General features: G+C 42.2%; 2 protein-coding genes and 1 non-coding gene across 3 annotated transcripts in view; all 3 read left to right on the forward strand.

The window, feature by feature from the left end:
* Window positions 1-22,729, forward strand: part of RMND1 (required for meiotic nuclear division 1 homolog) — a 48,638-nt gene that overhangs the window by 22,348 nt on the left and 3,561 nt on the right. The window contains exons 6-11 of the mRNA XM_039467452.2: window positions 1,172-1,272; window positions 4,460-4,566; window positions 5,480-5,544; window positions 6,750-6,826; window positions 10,484-10,604; window positions 22,183-22,299. Of these exons, the coding sequence (XP_039323386.1) occupies window positions 1,172-1,272; window positions 4,460-4,566; window positions 5,480-5,544; window positions 6,750-6,826; window positions 10,484-10,604; window positions 22,183-22,299 (588 nt within the window). The remainder of the gene's footprint in view (window positions 1-1,171; window positions 1,273-4,459; window positions 4,567-5,479; window positions 5,545-6,749; window positions 6,827-10,483; window positions 10,605-22,182; window positions 22,300-22,729) is intronic.
* LOC101034403 (large ribosomal subunit protein eL43-like) lies at window positions 10,628-22,185 on the forward strand. The gene has a single exon (XM_074397274.1). It carries the CDS (start codon window positions 20,318-20,320, stop codon window positions 20,579-20,581), a length of 264 nt encoding a protein of 87 aa, XP_074253375.1. The 5' UTR covers window positions 10,628-20,317; the 3' UTR covers window positions 20,582-22,185.
* Window positions 18,836-18,996, forward strand: LOC120363525 (U1 spliceosomal RNA). Its single transcript, XR_005579064.2, has one exon. It is a non-coding gene; the product is annotated as a U1 spliceosomal RNA (small nuclear RNA).

Genomic DNA, 22,729 nt, shown 5'->3' on the forward strand with positions numbered 1-22,729 from the left:
ATCCAGGAGGCGGAGGTTGCGGTGAGCTGAGATCGCGCCATTGCACTCCAGCCTGGGCAACAAGAGCAAAACTCCGTCTCAAAAAAAAAGAAAAAAGAAATTAGCCAGGGTTGTAGCGCGTGCTTGTGGTCTGAGGCTGAGGCAGGAGGATCACTTGAGCCCAGGAGTTTGAGGCTATAGTGAGCTATGATTGCATCACTGCACTCCAGCCTGGTGACAGAGTGAGACCCTGTCTGTTACATATACACATATTTTGTAAGTGTGCGTATCTTTTGATCTAGCAGTTCCTAAAGAAATATTCTCACAAGACCATGAAGATATAATTGTAATAATGGAGAGTAGAAAAAAATCCCCCATGGAGGACACCTAGGTTAGTTAAATAAATTGCAGTTCCTCTATTAAGGAAAATAGTGTTGAAAATGTTCATGTGCATAATATCCTACTTTACATAAAAGCTGCATAAATAGGTACATATATACACATAAAAAGTCTGGAAGAATGTACACCAAGTTTAATTATGGTTGGCTCTGGGGATTAGGACTTCAGTAGAGCTAAGAGAAAGAGATGGTCATTTCCCACACCTATGTGGCTTAATTTTTTATAAGTATTTTGGGCTTTACTTTTTTTTTTTTTTTGAGATAGGATCTTGCTCTGTCTCACAGGCTGGAGTGCAATGGCCTGATACTGGCTCACTGCAACCTCCACCTCCCAGGCTCAAGCCAGCCTCTCAGGTAGGTGGGACTACATGTCTGTGCCACCACACCTAGATAATTTTTGTATTTTTTTGTGGAGATGGGATCTTGCCATGTTGCCCAGGCTGGTCTTAAACTCCTGAGCTTAAGTATCCACCCACCTCTGCCTCCCAAAGTGCTGGGATTATTAAAGAGATTTAAAGAATACAAATCATAATATCACTAGTGATTTTCTTTGGGTTGTGAGATAATGATAACCTTTGTTTTCTTCTTCATCCTCATCTGTGTTTTCCAAATGTAAAAACAAATGAACATGTCATCCTGGTTTACTATCACAATGGATTTGCCTTTTCCTTAAAAACATGCAACACAAATAATGCTTTTAAGTGGAATGAAGACTGTTAAAAGCATTAAAATCATAACATACTTGAACTGAGGGAGTCAGTTATGATTTCAGGTTAATCTTCCTTTTCTTCTAGATGAAGCATGTGATGAAAGTTCTAGAAAAACATGAAATTCAGCCCTATGAAGTCGCACTGGTACACTGGGAAAATGAAGAACTTAACTACATAAAAATAGAGTAAGCAACTTTTCATCGAATTTGTGAAAGGGGCACTTGGAATAAATTAGGTAAAGCAATAGAGGAGATACGCATGTGGAAACTTCATTTTAAGAAAAAAGTTGTACAATACGAAGTCTAACCCATAATACAATAAATATTAGAGGATAAACATAATTTTTTGAACTTCTCAGGCTGTCCACAAGTTAAAACAAGTAAATAGTATAGCCTCCAAATGGAAATTTTAAGTTTCTAAGCAGCCTAACCCAATAAAATAGTATGCATTTATCAAATGAACCTATCAAATTATTCCAGTAAATTTTTCTCTTAAGTAAATCCAGTTTTTTCCCATTGATTTGGGGGAGGTATAAAAAGGAAGTATAGTGAGAGGCAATCTAGGAGACCCACTTGTAGAAAGGTGGGTGCTGGAAGAAGTGGGACCTGGTATACCATTTTCAATACCATATATGAGTAGGCAACAGACTAGCTGACTTTCCTGACTCAGCAAGAGGGAAAAAAATGAAGAGATACTAGGGCCGAGACAGAGGCAGTATGATCAGGATGGTAGGATCTTTTTCCTCATAGAGTTACCTGTCTAGTGGAATATGGGAAACAGAGTCTTTGTAGGTTTTTAAGAAAGGTAGTTTTGGCCAGATGCTTTTATGTTTTCCAAATGTAAAAACAAGTGAACATGTCATGAAGTAGCTCACACCTGTAATCCCAGCACTTTGGGAGTCCAGGGTGGGAGGATTACCTGAGGTCAGGAGTTCAAAACAGCCTGGCCAACATGGGGAAACCCCGTCTCTACTAAAATTGCAAAAATTAGCCGGGTGTGGTGGCCCATGCCTGTGATCCCAGCCACTTGGGAGGCTAAGGCAGGAGAATTGCTTGAACCTAGGAGGCGGAGGTTGCCATGAGCTGAGATCGCACCACTGCACTCCAGCCTGTGCAACAGAGTGAGACTCCATCTCAAAAAAAAAAGTGTTGAAGGCCGGGCGCGGTGGCTCAAGCCTGTAATCCCAGCACTTTGGGAGGCCGAGGCAGGTGGATCACGAGGTCAAGAGATCGAGACCATCCTGGTCAACATGGTGAAACCCCGTCTCTACTGAAAATACAAAAAATTAGCTGGGCACGGTGGCGCATGCCTGTAATCCCAGCTACTCAGGAGGCTGAGGCAGGAGAATTGCCTGAACCCAGGAGGCGGAGGTGGCGGGGAGCCGAGATCGCGCCATTGCACTCCAGCCTGGGTAACAAGAGTGAAACTCTGTCTCAAAAAAAAAAAAAGTGTTGAAAGCAGAGCTTTAGGAAGACTTGAAAGAGAGACTGAGAGACTAGCTATAAAAAGACCAGATGGGGTAAGAGCTGAGTAGTCCATACTCGCCACCAGTAGGGCCAGTCACAGTTTTCTAAAGTGCCTTCCGTGCATTATTTCATTTAATCCTGAGAAAACCCCTATAATTGCAGCTAACTGGCTTTCAGATGAGATTTACTGCATCCTGTCTTGCCAAGGGGCACCTGGCTGTGAGTGAGTCTGAGCCCAGTGGTGGCTGCAGTCAGAAGTAAGGATGTAAACCTGAGAGAGACAGCAAATGAGTAGCCTGTAGAATTCAGTCTTGAGCAGTTATTCAGCCCTTGGCCTGTGGGGATGGCTCCTATGAAGCCCTTTCTGTGTTCTATCTGGTTTACATTAAAATGGCAAAAACCTTGGTTACTTTTGCACCGACTTTTGCTTATCCACACATGCACATGTTACTGTAGTGTGTGAGGAGTAAAATCCTCAATGCTTAGGATCCTAGAGTTGGCTATTTCATCAGAAAGACTGTCCTGGCTGCCACCTACGTGGTTATTATGTGAACCCTGAGAAATTCCAGGGATCTTCTCAGCTCTATGGCACGGGCCGAGCTGACTCATAAAGCCGCTCATAGCCAGGCACAGTAGCCCACACCTGTAATCCCAACACTTTGGGAGGCCAAGGCAGGCAGATCACTTGAGGTCAGGAGTTCGAGACCAGCCTGGTCAACATGGTGAGATCCTGTCTCTACTAAAAATATAAAAATTAGCTGGGTGTGGTGGTGCACACCTATAATCCCAGCTACTCAGGAGGCTGAGGCAGGAGAATCACTTGAACCTAAGAGGCGGAGGTTGTAGTGAGCTGAGATTGAGCCACTGCACTCCAGCATGGGTGACAGAGTGAGAGTCTCAAAAAAAAAAAAAAAAAAAAAAGACCCTCTTGTGACCGCTGTGTTTGCTTTCCTTCATCTGAGGTTGCCATGCTTCCTCACAGCCCTCCCATCGGGCCCCTGTCCTCTTCCCTTTGGCCATCTCTTGTCTGACATCTTTTGTGAAGGTTTACCCTGTATTTTTTCCATTGACTTGTGATGTTTATATTCACACATTCCCTCCCTTCCCCCATCCCCTGTCTAGAGTCCCCCACAGTCACACATTCACTTTTCACAACTTCCTTGTCTTCCCTCCCCAACCCCACCAGGTCAGTGAGATTTTAGATTACACTCCATATATAGTTTTATATGCAGCATTTTTTTCACATAGAAATGTATTGTGAATGTTCTCTTTTTTCATTAACTATCCTTCCAAAACACACTTGTAAGTTTTTCTTGGTGGAATGACTATCACTGGGCCAACCCCTACTGAACATTTGGTTTCTTTCCTAATTTTTTACTCTTAAACACTGGCCATTTTTTTAAAAAGTTTTCAACGGAGTATGGTGACTCACAACTGTAATTGCAGCACCTTGGGAGGCCAAGGCGGGCAGATCATTTGAGGTCAGAAGTTCGAGACCAGCCTGGCCAACATGGTGAAACCCCATCTCTGTTAAAAATGCAAAAAAAAAATTAGCTGGGTGTGGTGGCGCATGCCTGTAATCCCACCTACCGGGAAGGCTGAGGCAGGAGAATTGCTTGAACCAAGGAGACCAAGGTTGCAGTGAGCTGAGATCATGCCACTGCGCTCCAGCCTGGGTGGCAGAGTGAGACTCCATCTCAAAAAAAAAAAAAAAAAACAGTTTTCTTGTACACAAATTTTTCTTTGCATCTTAGATTATTTCCTTAGGATAAACTCCTAGAAATGGAAGTACTTGGACCAAAGGATGTTAGAACGTTTGTAACACTTGATAGAAATTGTCAAAATGACCTCCAGAAAGATATGATTGCTTTTTAAGATTTAGAAGGTATTTTTTTGCTTTTCACAGGGGACAGTCAAAACTTCAAAGGGGGGAAATCAAGTTAAATTCGGAGCTAGATTTAGATGATGCCATTCTAGAGAAGTTTGCTTTCTCCAATGCTCTCTGCCTTTCTGGTAAGTTACCGCTGCTTATAAGTTAGGGTACTATAGTTGTCATTTCATTGAGGGAAGTTTGAATATTTAGTAACCATTTTGGTATTTTTTCAGAATACTTAACAAAGCCTCAGCATTTGGTTTTTTTCCCTCCATCAGGAAAAATACCTAGTATAAAAGAGAGTACTGTGCTGAAGTTACTCATTCCTTATTAATTGTATTAATAAAGCGTACCCTCTCCAAAAATATTTTTTAGATGATGATTATTAGAGTCTTTGTTTTCTCTCTTCTCTCTATGCAATTGTTATTCTTAGATAGTCTTCACTGCAGGCAGAGAAAGCCCAGCCTTGTGTGACTGGACACAGGTCCCTGTGTAGAGAAACATACTCTAGTGTTTCACAGGAATGGGAGCCAGAGTCACAGAGGCTGTGTTTGTTCTGAAGGATCCATGTCCCAGAATCAAACTATAGAGATTCTTTAAGCATTTCTTTTGCCAGCAGTCTACATTAGGTGGCTGCTGCAGCGGTCTGTCCGTACCACTCTGAGGGGCTTTGGAGATTTCTGAAGTTTACTCCGAGTCCCGAGAAGTAAAGGGGAGGCCAGGAAAGTCTTAGTCCCGCTTCATCTGCAGAGCTACCCGGTGTATCAACATGTACCCCACCGTCCTCAGTTTCCGAGATGGAATATTAGAAAATCAGGAATTCTACTAAATGTAACTTTGGTTTACCAACAGGGCATGGAAGCAATTCCATTTCCTCTGTCCATTTTAGTTCTGTCCTTTAGGATAATTAACTATTCTTAAATTATATATTCAAGGTTTTAGTACTTTCTCTTAAACTGCTGAAATGGTGGTGAAGATACTGTGCAATGATGTATTTTATATAAATGTGAATATGATAATAAAGAAATGTTCCATTGTTAATTTTTTTCCCAGTAAAACTGGCAATTTGGGAAGCATCACTGGATAAATTTATTGAATCTATTCAGTCAATTCCTGAGGTAATTACATCAATTTTATGCTTATTCAAGGATTGATTTTTATGTGGAAAAAATGAATTTCCCAGTATAACAATATATAGTTGTCCCTCAGTATCCATGGGAGATTTGTTCCAAAACCCCCTGGATACCAGCATCTATCAGTGCTCAAGTCCCTGATATCATATTTGCATATAACCTATGCATATGCTCCTATATGCTTTCAACCATCTCTAGATTACTTATAATACCTAACACAATGTAAATGCTATGTTAATAGCTTTCATACTGTATTGCTTAGGAAATAATGAGAAGAAAAAACAGTTTGTACATGTTCAGTACAGATGCAACCATCTTTTTTTCTCTACATATTGTCAAACTGCAGTTGGTTGAATCTGTGGTTGCAGAACTTATAGAGGGCCGATTGTTAAGGAGTACAACATTATTATAAACAATAAGAAAGCTACTTACTGAACTTATGCAAACTAGGACATCCAGTTACGTATAAAATGACAAAATAAGAAATTTCATATTGATTACTTTTTACTTTTTAAAACTTCAAATTGGTTTCCTCTGTTGGTGCAATATACTTTTTAAAATTATTAATATAATTGAGATGGGATCTGGCCATGTTGCCCAGGCTGGTCTCAAACTCCTGGGCTCAAGCGATCCTCCTGCCTCAGCCTCCCAGAGTGCTCACATTATACACCACAAGCTGCCGTGCCCATCAGTTGCATTATTTTTTAATGTAACTGGATTAAAAAGAGTGAAATGTTTCCTCTGTAAGAAAGGAAATTATGACTACTTTTCCTGACCTAAGAAAGTGTTTTGCTAAATTATGAGAAAAGTCATGACGTGAAAATACATGTGAAGTTTAAATTTGAGTATATCTTAAAAATCATTTTTATTGTAGTGAACCCTGTCTTTATTGTGAAAGAGTAATCTAATTATACTTCGGAAAGGAGGCCCTGCTTTTCCACTAAGAGACTGGGAATGTATGTATCATGTGAAATGCTGATGAGAAGGGAAATGAAAAGGAATATAAGATTTCTACCTAATAAAATTTAAAATGTCAAGGTGATTTAAGACATAAATCTGGGAGACAGCCATCCTAAAAAATACTTACATAGGATTAAAATTTTGCCACTTCATATTTTGCCTTGTTGACCTAATACTTATTAGAAACAGAGATACATGGCTTTTTGGTTTTTCGATTCCCTCCCAAATAGGCTTTAAAAGCTGGGAAGAAACTGAAACTATCTCATGAAGAAGTTATGCAGAAGATGGGTGAACTCTTTGCCCTAAGGTAAAACTTTGCTCTCTAAATAAAATATTTCATATATTTAACAGTCTCAAGAAAACAGTTTGTGTTAAAGAACAAACATTTACACCTTCTTGGGAACTGCAGCTCTTTTCATTTCATTGATTATGAGCAGGGAGAGCTCTTAACCCCATTAGAAGTAGCTGGGCTATGTTAAGACTGGACTGAAGGAAATCATGCTTGTGCAAAAGAGATCACAATTCATTTACGTTAAACCCACATTATGGAGCATGGTGGGTGTTCCTTGAAGGTAGAAAGATGTATTTCTGAATTTGGTTAATGAGAATTCTCTGTAAAGATACATCACTGCATCATAATGCTAAATAGACCTAATTGCTACCAAAAAGTTATTTTGAATCTGAGACACCAGGATGCCACAGGAGAGAAAAACTGCTGCCAGTTAAACTATGACAATACTTTTTTAAATCAGAGAATTAAAATTTTACATTTACTGAAATAGCTTTTAGTGTTAGCTGGATGTAGATAATTCACATCACCTCCTGGGCATATATGCAAAAGAAAGTCCATTATTTAAGGCAAAGGCAAGTAAGTCTCAGGCGCCACCGGTCAGACACCATTCATTTTAAGATGCCTCGAGATGTTAAAAAGGGACTATGTCTAAAAACTGATGAATCATTTTAAGTAACTGTCTGGAAAGGTTTTCAGCTTATTTTATTCTTGTAGCTATCCCAGGATTGATAGAATGAAAAGTCCTGATGTTGGTGTTTTCCCCACAGGCAGCATCTTCCAGTGTATCCCTTCTACCATATGGAATGAGTTGCCAGAGCGCATTGCAAATGTTCACCCAAGACCTGTTTTTCCACATTCTCCTCAGACGCTCTGCCTGGAGAGGAGAAGTGGTCCAGGGTTTCATTGTCTGTGTATCTCTGATAGCTCAGGACCTCTAGTTCAGGGTACCAACAAAAATCAAAACCCATCCATCAGGAGCATCCTGCAGCAGATCTAAAGCCTCACATTCTCTGAGAAGTAGGGTAGAGAGATGCTTCTCTCCTGATCTCTTGGTAAGGCAAGCAGAATTACACACAGTGAATTATAATATCCAAACTGAATAGTTAGGACAAAATACACATAGGTTTGTGAATAGTTTCTATAAAGCCTTACCTTTATTATCCTGTCTTCTTACCTGTACAATAAAAATGCTTGTGTGTTAATACAAGGAATGTAATAGATCTGTGAAAATAAACATGACAAATTATATTAGGTAAAAAGTCTAAATTTAATAGGGTATGATCCCATTTTTGCAAGCAAATAAAAATATTCATGTTTATCTTTATATACATACATATGTACATGTGTTTGCTTGCATACACATGCATGTATGAATACAGAAAGATCTGGAAGGACACAGCAAAGTGTCTCTACAGGTCTGCCCTTGGAGAGAATAAAGGATTTGAGCTGTGTGGTAGCATCAGAGGGCCTACTACTATTTTTCTGAATCCTTCTCTAGGGTAGTTTCCTTTTTTTTTTTTTTTAAAGACAGGGTCTCACCTTGTCACCCAGACTAGAGTGCAGTGGCACAATCATAGCTCACTGAAGCCTTGATCTCCCAGGCTCAGGCAGTCCTCCTGCCTCACCCTCCCAAGTAGCTGGGACCACAGCAGTGCACCACCACACCTGGCTAATTTTTAAAATTATTTGTAGTGACAGGGTCTCCCTGTGTTGCCCAGGCTGGTCTCAAACCCTTGCTCAAGCAGTCCTCTTCCCTTGGCCTCCCAAAGTGCTGGGATCACAAGTATGAACTACTATATCAGTTTATATGTTACTTTTATAACTTAGATTTTTGTTTAGTTAAAAATTTAAAAGTAAGCGTAAGACCAGGCGCGGTGGCTCACACCTGTAATCCCAGCACTTTGGGAGGCTGAGACAGGTGGATTTCTTGAGGCCGGGAGCTTGTGACCAGCCTGGCTAACATGATGAAACCCTGTCTCCACTAAAAACACAAAAATTAGCCAGGCATGGTGGTGTGTGCCTCTAATCCCAGCCTCATGGGAGGCTGAGGCACAAGAATTGCTTGAAGCCAGGAGGCGGAAGTTACGAGCCAAGATCATGCCACTGTACTCCAGCCTGGGAAACAGCAAGATTCTGTCACCAAAAAAAAAAAGCAAAAAACAAACAAAAAAGCCGGGTCTGGTGGCTCACTCCTATAATCCCAGCACTTTGGGAGGCAGGGGCGGGCAGATCATCTGAGGTCAGGAGTTCAAGACCAGCCAGAGCAATATGAAGAAACCCATCTCCACTAAAACTACAAAATCAGCTAGGCCTGGTGGTGCATGCCTGTAATCCCAGCTACTTGGGAGGCTGAGGCAGGAGAATTGTTTGGACCTGGAAGGCGGAGGTTGCAGTGAGCTGAGATTGTGCCATTGCACTCCAGCCTGGGTGACAAGGGTGAAATTCTGTCTGAAAACAAAAAGAGGTTTTTTTCTTTCTACTTTATGTTGTTGGTATTAAAGACTGAATTAATTAGGTTCAGAATTTTGAAATCCATTTGTAAATTTTATTTACATGTTTGTTGGAAGTATTTTGCACAGGTCAGCATCCTGACCAACATGGTGAAACCCCATCTCTACTAAAAATACAAAAATTAGCTGGGCAAGGTGGCGTGCGCCTGTAGTCCCAGCTACTTGGGAGGCTGAGGCAGAATTGCTTGAACCTGGGAGGCAGAGGTTGCAGTGAGCCGAGATCGCGCCACTGCACTCCAGCCTGGCGCCTGGCGACAGAACAAGACTCTGTCTCAAAAAAAAAAAAGTTTTCAGCCAGATGTAGTGGCACATGCCTGAAGTTCTAGCTACATGGGAGGCTGAGGCAGGAGGATAGCCTTAACCTCAGGTTGCAGTGAGTTGTGATCACACCACTGTACTCCATTCTGGTAACACAGCACACAGTGAGACTTTTTTTTTTTTTTTTTTTTTGAGACGGAGTTTCGCTCTTGTTACCCAGGCTGGAGTGCAATGGCGTGATCTCGGCTCACCGCAACCTCCGCCTCCTGAGTTCAGGCAATTCTCCTGCCTCAGCCTCCTGAGTAGCTGGAATTACAGGCACGTGCCACCACGCCCAGCTAATTTTTTTTTAATTTTTAGTAGAGACGGGGTTTCACCATGTTGACTAGGATGCTCTCAATCTCTTGAACTCGTGATCCACCCGCCTCGGCCTCCCAAAGTGCTGGGATTACAGGCTTGAGCCACAGCGCCTGGCCTTTTTTTTTTTTTTTTTGAGACAGAGCTTTGCTCTGTTGCCCAGGGCTGGACAGGATCCCAGCTCACTGCAACCTCCGCCTCCTGGGTTCAAGCAATTCTTCTGCCTCGGCCTCCTGAGTAGCTGGAACTACAGGCATGCACCACCATGCCCAGCTAATTTTGTATTCTTAGTAGAGACGGGGTTTCACCATATTGGCCAGGCTGGTCTGGAACTCCTGACCTTGTGATCCACCCATCTCAGCTTCCCAAAGTGCTGGGATTACAGGTGTGAGCCCCCGCGCCCGGCCGAGAGCCTCTCTCTTAAAAAAAAAAAAAAAAAAAAAAAAAAAAAAGGTTTTCACAAAGCACCACATAAATATTAAATATAATAGAAACAATGATTTTTAATTCAAGATAAATAAAAGTTGTAATTTTTCCTTTTTTAAAGGCACCGTATAAACTTGAGTTCAGACTTCTTGATTACTCCTGATTTCTACTGGGACAGAGAAAACCTGGAAGAGCTTTATGATAAAACATGTCAATTCCTTAGCATTGGCCGAAGGGTTAAGGTATGTATTTTGTACTTTTACACTTGATCTTAGCCAAAAGGCTGAGAAGTGATGTATTTTGTACTTTTAATGGGAGAAAAAGACACGTCGTTGCCTATAAATTAAGTGAATATGTTTAACTGCTTTCAGGGAAATATCTTGTTTGACTTCCACTCAGATCTCTTTGTATTTCCCCTTGTTCTCTGTACAGTCACTGTCAGTTTTTTTACACCAAAGGATCTTCTGATTTTAGCTTCACAGACTATAAGGTCAATGAATAAGATGAGAGTTTGGAAACCTAAAGGTCCACTAGGAAGTTCCTAATCAAGTTTCGAGGAAGAGTTCCTGACTGCTCCTGATCGAGGCCTTGAAGAAGGAAGAATAAAGGATGACTCATGTTTGCCTGGAGGTGACAAGTAGAAAGGTGGCAAAACTGGCCGGGCGCCGTGGCTCACGCCTGTAATCCCAGCACTTTGGGAGGCCGAGGCGGGTGGATCACGAGGTCAAGAGATCGAGACCATCCTGGTCAACATGGTGAAACCCCGTCTCTACTAAAAATACAAAAACGTAGCTGGGCATGGTGGCGTGTGCCTGTAATCCCAGCTACTCAGGAGGCTGAGGCAGGAGAATTGCCTGAACCCAGGAGGCGGAGGTTGCGGTGAGCCGAGATCGCGCCATTGCACTCCAGCCTGGGTAACGAGCGAAACTCCGTCTCAAAAAAAAAAAAAAAAAAAAAGAAAGGTGGCAAAACAATGAGAGGTCAGAGAGGGGAGGTGACAGACTAAATCTAAGATATGCTGAGATTAGAGTAGCAACAGGATAATCCAATTAGCAAGGCCAGAAGCAAAGTCGAGAAGATAGACGTGTATCAAGGTATAGTGATGGGGCCAGGCGCTGTGCCTTATGCCTAGTCCCAGCAGTTTGGAAGGTCAAGGCAGGCAGATCACCTGAGGTCAGGAGTTCAAGACCAGCCTGGCCAACATGGCGAAACCCTGTCTCTACTAAAAATACAAAAATTAGCCAGGCGTGGTGGTACACACCTGTAGTACCAGCTACTCAAGGAGGCTGAAGCAGGAGAATCACTTGAATCCAGGAGACGGAGCTGAAGTTGTGCCACTGCACTCCAGCCTGGGTGACAGCGTGAGACTCTGTCTCAAAAAACAAACAAAAAAACAGAAAAGACAAAATGTTTATCACCACACATTCTCCCTCATGCTACCCTCACACCACCCTCTCCCTCCCTGGACTGTCCCTCCCCTACTGTCCCCTGGCAGAGTAATCTCCATAATTTTATCATTTTGAGGATGTTACAGAGTCATACAGTATGTGACTTTTTAGCTGGCTTTTCTCACTGACCGTAATGCCCTTAACTTGGATCCATGCAGGTTGTTACTCATATCAATTCCTGTCTTCCTGTGGCTCCTGAAACATTTTTTGGTATTTCATTTTGATGTTTTTTTTAGTATATCTCTTTGCATAGATATTTAGTAGTTGCTCTGGTTATTACATCATATGTATGTAACTTACTACATTCTACTGATTTCAACATCTTGCAGATTAAATGAAGTATAGAATCTTTATTTCCCTAATGGATGATTGGATGCAGAAAAGAAAACCCTTACTTCTTTTATATTCCTTTATCCTTCCCTGTTTATAATTGTCTTAACTATTCTTCTGCAGACATAGAAACCTTCATTAGATTACGTTATAATTTTTGCTTCACCCATAAAATATAACTTAGAGAACTAAGAAAAGTCTGTTGTATGTTCCCATGTTTTTATTCTTTGTTCTTTTTTCCTTCTGATCTTCTTTCTTTTACTGTTTTGTGTGTGTGTTTTCAAGAATGTTATTTAGCTATTCTTTAAAAGTAAGTCTAATAAGACAAATTTTCTTAGTTTGTCTTCATCTGAGACTGTCTTAATTTTCTCTTCATTCCTGAAGAATATTTTCCTAGAAATAGGATGCTGGGTGGACAGTTTTCTTTCTTACAGCACCTGAAAAATGCTGTGTTACTTCCTTCTGACCCCCATGGTTTCTGATAGGAAATCTGCCATAATTCTATGACATGTATGTTTTATCTTCTATTATAATTTCACAAGTCTTTGAGGCTTTGTTCACTTCTACTCCAGTATATTTCTCTCTTTTAAGATTGGGTAATTTCCTTTGTCTGATCTTCTAATTAATTGATTCCTTCCTCTGTTACCTTCATTTTGCTGCCTGCCCATCATTGAGTTTTTATTTTATTCATTGTATTTTTCAGTTCTAAAATTTCCATGTTTTCTTCTTTGTATCTTCTGTTTCTTTGCAGAGACTCCCTGCTTTTTCATTTTGTTTCAAGTGTGTTCAGAATTGCTTGTTGAATCATGTTTATGATAGTTGCTTTAACATCATCTGATAATTCTAACATCACATACCTTTTGACGTTAGTATCTACTGATTGTCTTTTCTTATTCCAACTAATTTTAATACCTCTAGTTTCTCTCATTGCCTCAGGTGTTTTAGCTTGATATACAGGGTCCTTTCTATTGTATCCGTTTTTCAATCATATTTCCTACCAAATCCCCACATTCACCTTGAATCTCATCAAAAATAAATGATTAGGGCCAGGCGCGGTGGCTCAAGCCTGTAATCCCAGCACTTTGGGAGGCCGAGGCAGGTGGATCACAAGGGCAAGAGATCGAGACCATCCTGTTCAACAAGGTGAAACTCCATCTCTACTAAAAATACAAAAAATTAGCTGGGCATGGTGGTGCGTGCCTGTAATCCCAGCTACTCAGGAGGCTGAGATAGGAGAATTGCCTGAACCCAGGAGGCGGAGGTTGCGGTGAGCCGAGATCGCGCCATTGCACTCCAGCCTGGGTAACAAGAGTGAAACTCCGTCTCAAAAAATAAATAAATGATTAGCCTGGGAAACAGTGAGACCTCATTTCTACTAAACTTTTTTTTTTTTTTTTAAATTATCCAGGTATAATGGCATGTGCCTGTAGTCCTAGCTACCTGGGAGGCTAAGGCAGGAGGATTGGTTTAGTCCAGGAATTTGAAGCTACAGTGAGCCATGATCATACCACTACACCCCAGTCTAGGCAACAGAGCAAGACCCTGTCTCAGAAAAATAAAAGATTTATAATTTCAAAGACCATGGTTCATTGAATGCTATAGTCACTTTAGCATCTGCATTTTTTTCTCTAAGCTAGACACCACCCTTTTCAAAACCACTTCAAAGGTATCTGCAATTGTCACTAATCTGGGTACCACCTGTTCCTCTGTAGGTGTCTTCCAGCACAGGACAGTAGAGATCATCACCACTGGTCAGGGCAAGAAAACCAAGCTATGTTGCTTTTAGCTGACACAGAAAGATTGATGATGAGTGATGGTTTAAGAATCAAATTCAGTGGACTCCATCAACATAGTTTTAGATACCATAGGTCTAAGTAGACACCGATTTGACAGTTCAGTCGTCTCATCAGATATGAAAAGAACTGGAGTTTCCCAGTTGTTGACTGTGCACACAGGCAGAAGATCTAGAGGAGGTAAGGGAGGGATACTAAAACTTTATACAGACGAGGTATTTCCTGTGATTGTGTCAGCTACTGCTGTGTAACAAATTACCCCAAAACTTGGTGGACTAAAACACCACTTACTGGCTGGATGCAGTGGCTCAAGCCTGTAACCCTGGCACTTTGGGAGGCCGAGGCAGGCAGATCACTTAAGGCCAGGAGTTCAAGACCAGCCTGGCCAACACAGCAAAACCCTGTTTTTACTAAAAATACAAAAATTAGTCTGGCATGGTGGTGCACACCTGTAGTCCCAAGTAGCTGAGAAGCTACTCGGGAGGTTGAGGCACGAGAATCACTTGAACCCAGGAGGCAGAGGTTACAGTGAGCCGAGATTGCACCTCCGCACTCCAGCCTGGATGATAGAGTGAGACGCCATCTCAAAAATAATAATAAAAAGAAACACCACTTAATATTTCAGTTTTTGTCGGTCAGGAATCGGTATGGTTTAGCTGGGTCCTCTGACTCTGCGTTTCTCACAAGGCTGGAGTCATCTCAAGGATTCACTTCCTAGTTCAGTTGTTATTGGCTCCTCTCAGGCTATTAGATTGAGGCCTCAGTTTCTCATAAGCTGTTGTCCAGAGCCCTCCAGCAGCTTCTTGCCACAGAGCCTCCTCCATAGAACATCTCATAGCATGGCAGCGTGCTTCATCAGAATGAGCAAGTAGGGGAGTGATATGGTTTGCATCTGTGTCCCTGCCCAAATCTTGTGTTGAATTGTAATGTCCCATGTTAAAGGTGGGTCCTGGTGGGGGGTGACTGGGTCATAAGGTAGATTTCTCATAAGTGGTTTAACCCCATCCACTTAGTGCTGTTCTCATGATAGTTCTCTCGAGGTTGTTTGAAAATTTATAGCACCTGCATCTCCCCTCGCTTGCACTCTCTTGCTTCTGCCATGTAAGCTACCTGCTCTCCCTTTCACCTTCCACCATGACTGTAAGTTTTTAGAAGCCTCCCCAGAAGCCAAGCACATGCCAGCATCATGCTTCCTGTACAGCCTGCAGAACCGTGAGCCCATTAGGCCTCTTTTCTTTATAAATTACCCAGCTTGGGGCATTTCTTTATAGCAATGAGAGAATGGACTAATAATGAGAGCAAGAGAGATTGCAGGAAGAGAAGGCTAGTAAAACAGAAGTCACAGTCTTTTGCAACCTAATCACACAAGTGACTTCCCATCACTTTTGCTGTGCTCTCTTTGTTAAAAGCAAGTTAGGGCCAGGTACAGTGGCTCATGCCTGTAACCCTAGCCCTTTGGGAGGCTGAGATGGGAGGATCACTTGAGGCCAGGAGTTTAAGACCAGCCTAGTCAGCATAGTGATACCCTATCTCTTTTAAAAAAAAAAAATTTTTTTTTAAAGCAAGTTATGGCCAGGCGTAGTGGCTCATGCCTGTAATCCCAGCACTTTGGGAGGCCAAGGTGGGTGGTTAGGAGTTCAAGAACAGCCTGGCTAACATAGTAAAACCCTGTCTGTACTAAAAATACAAAATTAGCTGGGCATGGTGGTGGATGCCTATAATCCCAGCCATTTAGGAGGCTGAGGCAGGAAAACTGCTTAAAACCTGGGGGAGCAGAGGTTGCAGTGAGCCGAGATTGTGCCACTTCACTCCAGCCTGGGTGAAACAGTGAAACTCCATCACAAAAAGAAAAAAAAAGCAAGTTTTTAGGCCCAGCTTACTCTTGAGGGCAGTGGATTACACACAAGTGAACACCAGGAGGTAGGGAGTCTTTGGGCGTCATCTTAGAAATCTGCCTACCACAGTGGTTTTGAAAAAGGAGAACATTCTAGAAGCCTACTTTATGACCACTGACCCACATGGTCCTAATACTACCAATTACTTTAATAGTTAGTTGACAGGTTCAGGTCATAAAGATGGTGGAACCATTGCTGATCTCATTGTGTTCAGAATCATTAGCAAGCCAAATGCCACTGCTCTTGGCTTGGACAAGAACACTAATGCCAAAAGTAATGTTCTGATCTTTGACCCCGGTGGCATTTTTTATCTGTCCATCCTGTGTTCAAGATGGAATTACTGAAATCATGTCTACAACTAAGGATGCCCACCTGAGTGAAGGATACCTTGACAACTAAGTGGTCAGCCGTTTCATGGCTAAGATCAACGGCAGGTATAGAAAGGACACCCGTGAGAACAAGCAGCCTGCCCAGGCCCCTTCTGCCTCTACTGAATGTACTCTTCATTCTGGTATCGAGGCCAGTTTGAGATTGAGTCTCCCCGTGACGGGTTCACATCTATACCTCTGTGCACATCTATACCTCTGTGCACATGAGCAGCTAGAAAAATCTAAAGCCACCCCAGTCCCTGTGGAGAAAGCCGTAAGCAGTGTCAGCTGAACACATCATCGGTCCTTCATGGGTGGCTCTATATCCCTAAGATTTAAAATCTCTTGTAGAGCCAGACGTGGTGGCTCATGCCTATAATCCCAGCACTTGGGGAGACCAATCTGGGCAGATCACTTGAGGCCAGGAGTTCAAGACCAGCCTGGCCAACATGGTGAAACCCCATCTCTACTAAAACTACAAAAATTAGCTGGGCGTGGTGGCACATCCCTGTAATCCCAGCTACATGAAGGGCTGAGGCACGAGAATCACTTGAACAATGGTAGGTGAAAGTTGCAGTGAGCTGAGATCGCACCACTGCACTCCTGCCTGGGCAACAGAGTGAGACTTATCTCCCAAAAAATAATTAATAAATAAAGTCTCCTATAAGAACAACAAAAACTGAATTTATTTACCAAATTCTACAGGCAGTATGATCTTGTATGTAGAAGACTCTAAAGAACCTACGAAGAAGCTACCAGAACAAGTGAGTTTATCAGGGTTTCAAGATCAATATATAAAAACAGTTGCCTTTCTTTATACTACCAATACACAATTGGAAAATGAAATTTTAAAAATACTGTTTGTAATAGCACCCGAACCTTGAATTAGGTTTGAACTGAGTGATCCAACTATTCCAGAATAATAATCAATTGGAGTAATCTGAACAAGGTAATTGTTCTTTAGTTCATTCCCCAGTCTCACTCTGGGACATCTTTTTTGGTGTTAAGTCTTCTGCATGAGTTAGGAAGCATACCTAAAAGGTCTCAAACTGCATTTCTCAAGAGAGTTTTCTCAGCATCCCGAGGCAGTTCAGACTCATTGGATTATGTGAAGGTTATTAAGAAGAGCTTCAAAGAGTTAGACTCAGCATCATGCTGGCATTATACATAACACAAAAGAAAAGTAACTGGTCCTGCCCTTCAGCCAGCTTTACAGTTTTCCAAGAAAACAGATGGAACAAAGAGCGATGGTAGTGCTAGGAGAAAGTTGGTCCTTGCTTCCCCCCGCAAAAGACAGAAGAAAGAGTCTTGAGAAAATAGGGACGAGTAGGCATAAGACATGGTAAAAAGTTGAGGGCAGAGGTCCAGATGCAGAGGCCAGTTCCACAAGCGTTATGGGACAAACCAGTCGGCAGTGGGACCCTTGCCCCGTTTTCTCACGTTGGTGTCCCCAAAGTCTTGTCGTCGAGGCTTCTCTCCCGATGCCACCTACTCCATGAGCACTCATTTGTTGTCATGACTTCTAGTCCCACCTTCTCCTGGTGACTTTCAAATGTCTCTCTCTAATCCCAGTCTCTCGTTTGCCTTCCAAACATTTCCAGTTGCCTCCTCAATCTCACACAGCTTCCTCATTTACATTATCTCAGCATCCTTTTGAAAATGATGTGTGCACCATTTCCCACTAGAATTTAAGTCCCATGAGATCAGAGACCATGATTATTTTCTTGCCAGTTCTTGGCAGAGGCCTCACATACAGTATGTCCTCAAAAATATTTGCAGAATTAGTCAATTACGATTGCAGAATGAAACTCACGGTATTCCCCCCCATGAAAATGTTAAACCTTTTCTGTTCTCTTTCAGCTCATAGAAGGACCTGCTAGCCTCACCTATTTAGTCATTCAACTAGAAACTTAAAAGTCATCTGGGTGTCCTTTTTCTCCTTCACCCTCCATATCCACTTAAACATTCTTTATTTTCCTCTAAGTATCATGGATTCATTAGCAAATATTTATTGAAAGCCTATGTGAGAGGCCCTGGGCTGGTGAAACAGAGGCATACCATGTGACCCCTGCCTTTGGCACCTATTACTGTTCATCCCCACAGCCCCTCACCTTCCTTTCTCACCTGGACTTGTCTAATTCCTTCTTCACTCTGTCTCCAGACTGGATCTTTTTCCAGTCTCTGCCCCCTTTGGTGGGAAGGCAGAGAGAGAGGTCTATTTCACCATTCTGTCTCCTCTGCCCAGCACAGTACAGTGAATGTTATACTTCCAGATTGAACAGAGGCCTCCGGATTACCTGCAGAGTGAAGTTCAGATATTCTAGCATGACGTGCCAACTGCTGCTGTAGCAACTTTCACAAACCTAGTGGCTTAACAGAAACTGTTCTGTAGGTGGCATGGCCTAAAGTTAAGGTGTGATTCCTCTTTGGAGACTGGGTGGAATCCATATCCTCACCTTTTTCAGTGACTGGAGACCACCTACGTTCCTTGTTCATAGCCCCTTCCTCCATCTAGCAAAGGCAAGTGGAATCCTCATATTGTATCATTCTGAACTCATTTCCACTTTTAAGGACCCCTATGATCATTGGGCTTTCCCAGATAATCTACTATTATCTTCCCACCTTAAGATCAGTTAATAATACTAACCTGACGGGAGATACCATGATCACGAAGGTGGTTTTCCCAGGGCGAGGCTTATCCATTGCACTCCAGATGTGCTGACCCCTGTGATTTCCCTTTTACTATATTAAAAAAAAATTTTTTTTAAAGATCAGCTAATTAATAACCTTAATTTCTTATACAATCTTAATTCTCCTTTACCATGTTATATTCACAGGTTCCAAGAAGTAGGAGATACGTATCTCTGGGGTGTGGTACACAGTACCTCTCACAATCTGATACTAACTTACCTTCTTTTTTTTTTTGACATGGAGTTTCCCTCTTGGCACCCAGGCTGGAGTGCAATGACGTGGTCTTGGCTCACTGCAACCACTGCCTCCCAGGTTCAAGCGATTCTCCTGCCTCATCCTCCCAAGTAGCTGAGATTACAAGCACCTGCCACCACACCCGGCTAATGTTTGCATTTTTAGTAGAGACAGGGTTTCACCATGTTGGCCAGGCTGGTCTTGAACTCCTGACCTCAGGTGATCCACCTGCCTTGGCCTCTCAAAGTGCTGGGATTATAGGTGTGAGCCACTGCCTCCGGCTAATTTACCTTCTTAACCTTACTTCCAAGCACTTCTAGGTTGACCAGAATCTAGCTCTGCTTGTGTCTATGCTGTTTCCTATACTTGAAACGCTCCCTTCATACCCCCATCCCCCCGACATCCCGCCCACCTTTTCTTCGTGTTTGCTGCCTTTTAAAGCCTGATTTGGACAGGTGCCGTGGTTCATGCCTGTAATCCCAGCACTTTGGGAGGCTCAGGTGGGCAGATCATGAGGTCAGAAGAGCAAGACCATCCTGGCTAACATGGTGAAACCCCATCTCTACTAAAAATACAAAAAATTAGCCAGGCCTGATGGCACGCACCTGACCCAGCTACCCAGGAGGCCGAGGCAGAACTGCGTGAACCCGGGAGGCAAGGGTTGCAGTGAGCCAAGATTGCACCACTGCACTCCAGCCTGGAAAGAGTGCAAGACTCCAACTCAAAAAAAAAAAAAAAAAAAAAAGCCTAATTCACATTGCCTACCTCTGTGAAGCCTCTCCTGTTTTGTTTTCTTTGTTCCGTTATCTGCAAGCACGGAGCATACAGGCCTCTATACTTAAATGAAATAGAAAACATGCTGTAGTGGTAGGAACTCTTGCTTGCACATTTCAGTGTGTTAGATGCATGGGTTAAGTGAGGTTCAAAGCTGTTAGACTTAATAGGAAACTTGGCATGTTTAGGAGAGCTGTGGTAACAGAAATAAACTCTAAGGAGTAAGTTCGGTAATGATGAGGTAGTGGAGGAAGAAAATGTTGCCTGTTCTTTGCCTAAATTGAAAGAAAATGGAAGAGGGCTCAATCAGATTGAATAGAAAAGCAAGCTTAAAGATGAACATTAAAGACCAAGATCAAGCAGCCAATATAAACAGACACTAAGAAAGGGCAAAAGGAGCTTTCTGGGCTCAGACCGGTAGCATGGCCAAACGTACCAAGAAGGTTGGGATCGTCGGTAAATACAGGACTCGCTATGGGGCCTCCCTCTGGAAAATGGTGAAGGAAATTGAAATCAGCCAGCATGCCAAGTACACTTGCTCTTTCTGTGGCAAAACCAAGATGAAGAGACAAGCTGTGGGCATCCGGCACTGTGGTTACTGCATGAAGACAGTGGCTGGCGGTGCCTGGACGTACAATACCACTTCTGCTGTCACCGTAAAGTCTGCCATCAGAAGACTGAACTGAAAGACCAGTAGACGCTCCTCTACTCTTTCTGAGACATCACTGGCCTATAATAAATGGGTTAATTTATGTAAAAAAAAAAAAAAAAGGCAAAAGGAAAAGAAAAGAGGAAGGGGAAAGGAAGGAAGAGGACAGAGGCATGCTTTAAACATTTATACAGATTAGAAACTACAGGGTGACTATAAGATCTGGAAATAGGGGCAAATGCTGACGAGTATGGTTCACTGAGTTAGCCCTGTTCCCTAAGGCAGGTTTTTTTTTGTTTGTTTTCCTTTTTTTTTTTTGAGACAGGATCTCACTTTGTCACCCAGGCTGGAGTGCAGTGATGCAATCTTGGCTCACTGCAGCCTTGATCTCCTGAGCTCAAGCAATCCTCCCAACTCAGCCCCCCCGCCCCAAGTAACTGGGACTTACAGGCATGTGCCACCATGCCTGGCTCATTTTTTTGTAGAGACATGTGTTGTGCAGGCTGGTCTCAAATTCCTGAGCTCAAGTGATCCTCCTGCCTCAGCCTCCCAAAGTGCTAGGAGTACAGGCATAATAAGCCACCGAGCCCAGCCTAGTAAGGCAGTTTAATGCTATGTGCAAAAGTCGTAACATGGTGAACTAACACATTCCAATCAACCCCTGAACATGTACCTGTGATTCGTCTCTTAATGTTCACTGACAAACCTGAAACTTCATACACCATGAGACAAATTATTTTAAAGTTTGCTTCCAGGATTTCCAATTTCCAGAAGTAAGTGATTAATATAGAGATATTAGGTAGGTATTTAACAGTTGTCACATCCAAGTTTTGAACTCAGTAACTTTATTCTCTTTGAACCCCCACAGCCAGCTCGTCTTGAGGCACCAAAATTTAAAACTGTTGCAGTTCAGTTAAAACCAATGCCATCTAGTGGTGTGTGCGCAGCAGGTCAAATGTCAAGCATAGGTTTTGCCATAGAAATTATCTTTGGGTCTTGCTAAAAAAAAAAAAAATTAAGTTTCAAGTTTGCCTTTTTTTAACTGCTAAAAAGGGCAGCTACTAAAAACTAGGACTCAAAAACAGTATTTTTAGTTCTTCCATCAAAATCTTACAAAGAGCTTCAGTATGCAAAGAATTTTTTTTTTTTTTTTGAAACAGAGTTTCACTCTTGTTACCCAGGCTGGAGTGCAATGGCCCAATGTCTGATGATTACAACCTCCGCCTCCTGGGTTCAAGCAATTCTCCTGCGTCAGCCTCCCGAGTAGCTGGGACTATAGGTGTGCACCACCATGCCCAGCTAATTTTTCTATTTTTAGTAGAGACAGGGTTTCACCATGTTGACCAGGATGGTCTCGATCTCTTGACCTCGTGATCCACCCTCCTTGGCCTCCCAAAGTGCTGGGATTATAGGTGTGAGCCACCACACCCAGCCGCAAAGTATTTTTTGCAGTTAAATCTGTGCATTACAAAAGGTCTCTGGATGGATTCATAAGAAACTGATAATGTTGCTGCCTGCCTTTGGGGAGAGGACTGATGAGCAAGATTTTTTCACTGTATAGCTACCGAATTCTTATGTATATGACCGTATTAAATTGTTTAAATATAAATACATGTTACTAAAATTTTTCTTACACAGGTCATGAATGAAAAACTTCAACACTGCATGGAACTAACAGATTTAATGCGGAATCACCTGAATGAGAAGAGGGCACTCCGCTTGGAGTGGATGATTGTCATCCTCATTACCATAGAGGTAAGATGGAAATGCTGTGTACCGTAATGTTACCTACTCTTTTCACAAATACAGGGGCTATGCTAGTAAGATAGTTTGAGATAGAAAATTATTAGCAGGAAAGAGCCTTTGTTACCATTATGGAAGTTTCAAATGACTGCTATTTTGCAAATGCATTTTTAGTAAATTTTGGAAAGGTTCCACTTTTTAAAATTTTAGAGTAGACCTCAAGGTTCTACATTTTTTAAGACAGCATTTGGAAAAAGTTCTAATTGTAAATTTTTAATATGCAGCCCAACATCAAATCAAACTCCTGTGCCTCCAATTCACAGCCTGCCATGTGAGAAACTCAAGTATTTACCTTATCAGGAGCAGTTCTCATTGGAAGTCATTGTAGTTTGTACCCATAATTTGCCTGTCATGAAATTAGTAATTCTCACTTTTTATCCTA

Source organism: Saimiri boliviensis, chromosome 4 (assembly GCF_048565385.1).
Source record: "Saimiri boliviensis isolate mSaiBol1 chromosome 4, mSaiBol1.pri, whole genome shotgun sequence".
Classification (NCBI taxonomy): domain Eukaryota; kingdom Metazoa; phylum Chordata; class Mammalia; order Primates; family Cebidae; genus Saimiri; species Saimiri boliviensis.

Bases quoted from the DNA above. Each gene is read 5' to 3' on its own strand.
- LOC101034403 (XM_074397274.1), top strand. From the start codon at position 20,318: ATGGCCAAACGTACCAAGAAGGTTGGGATCGTCGGTAAATACAGGACT.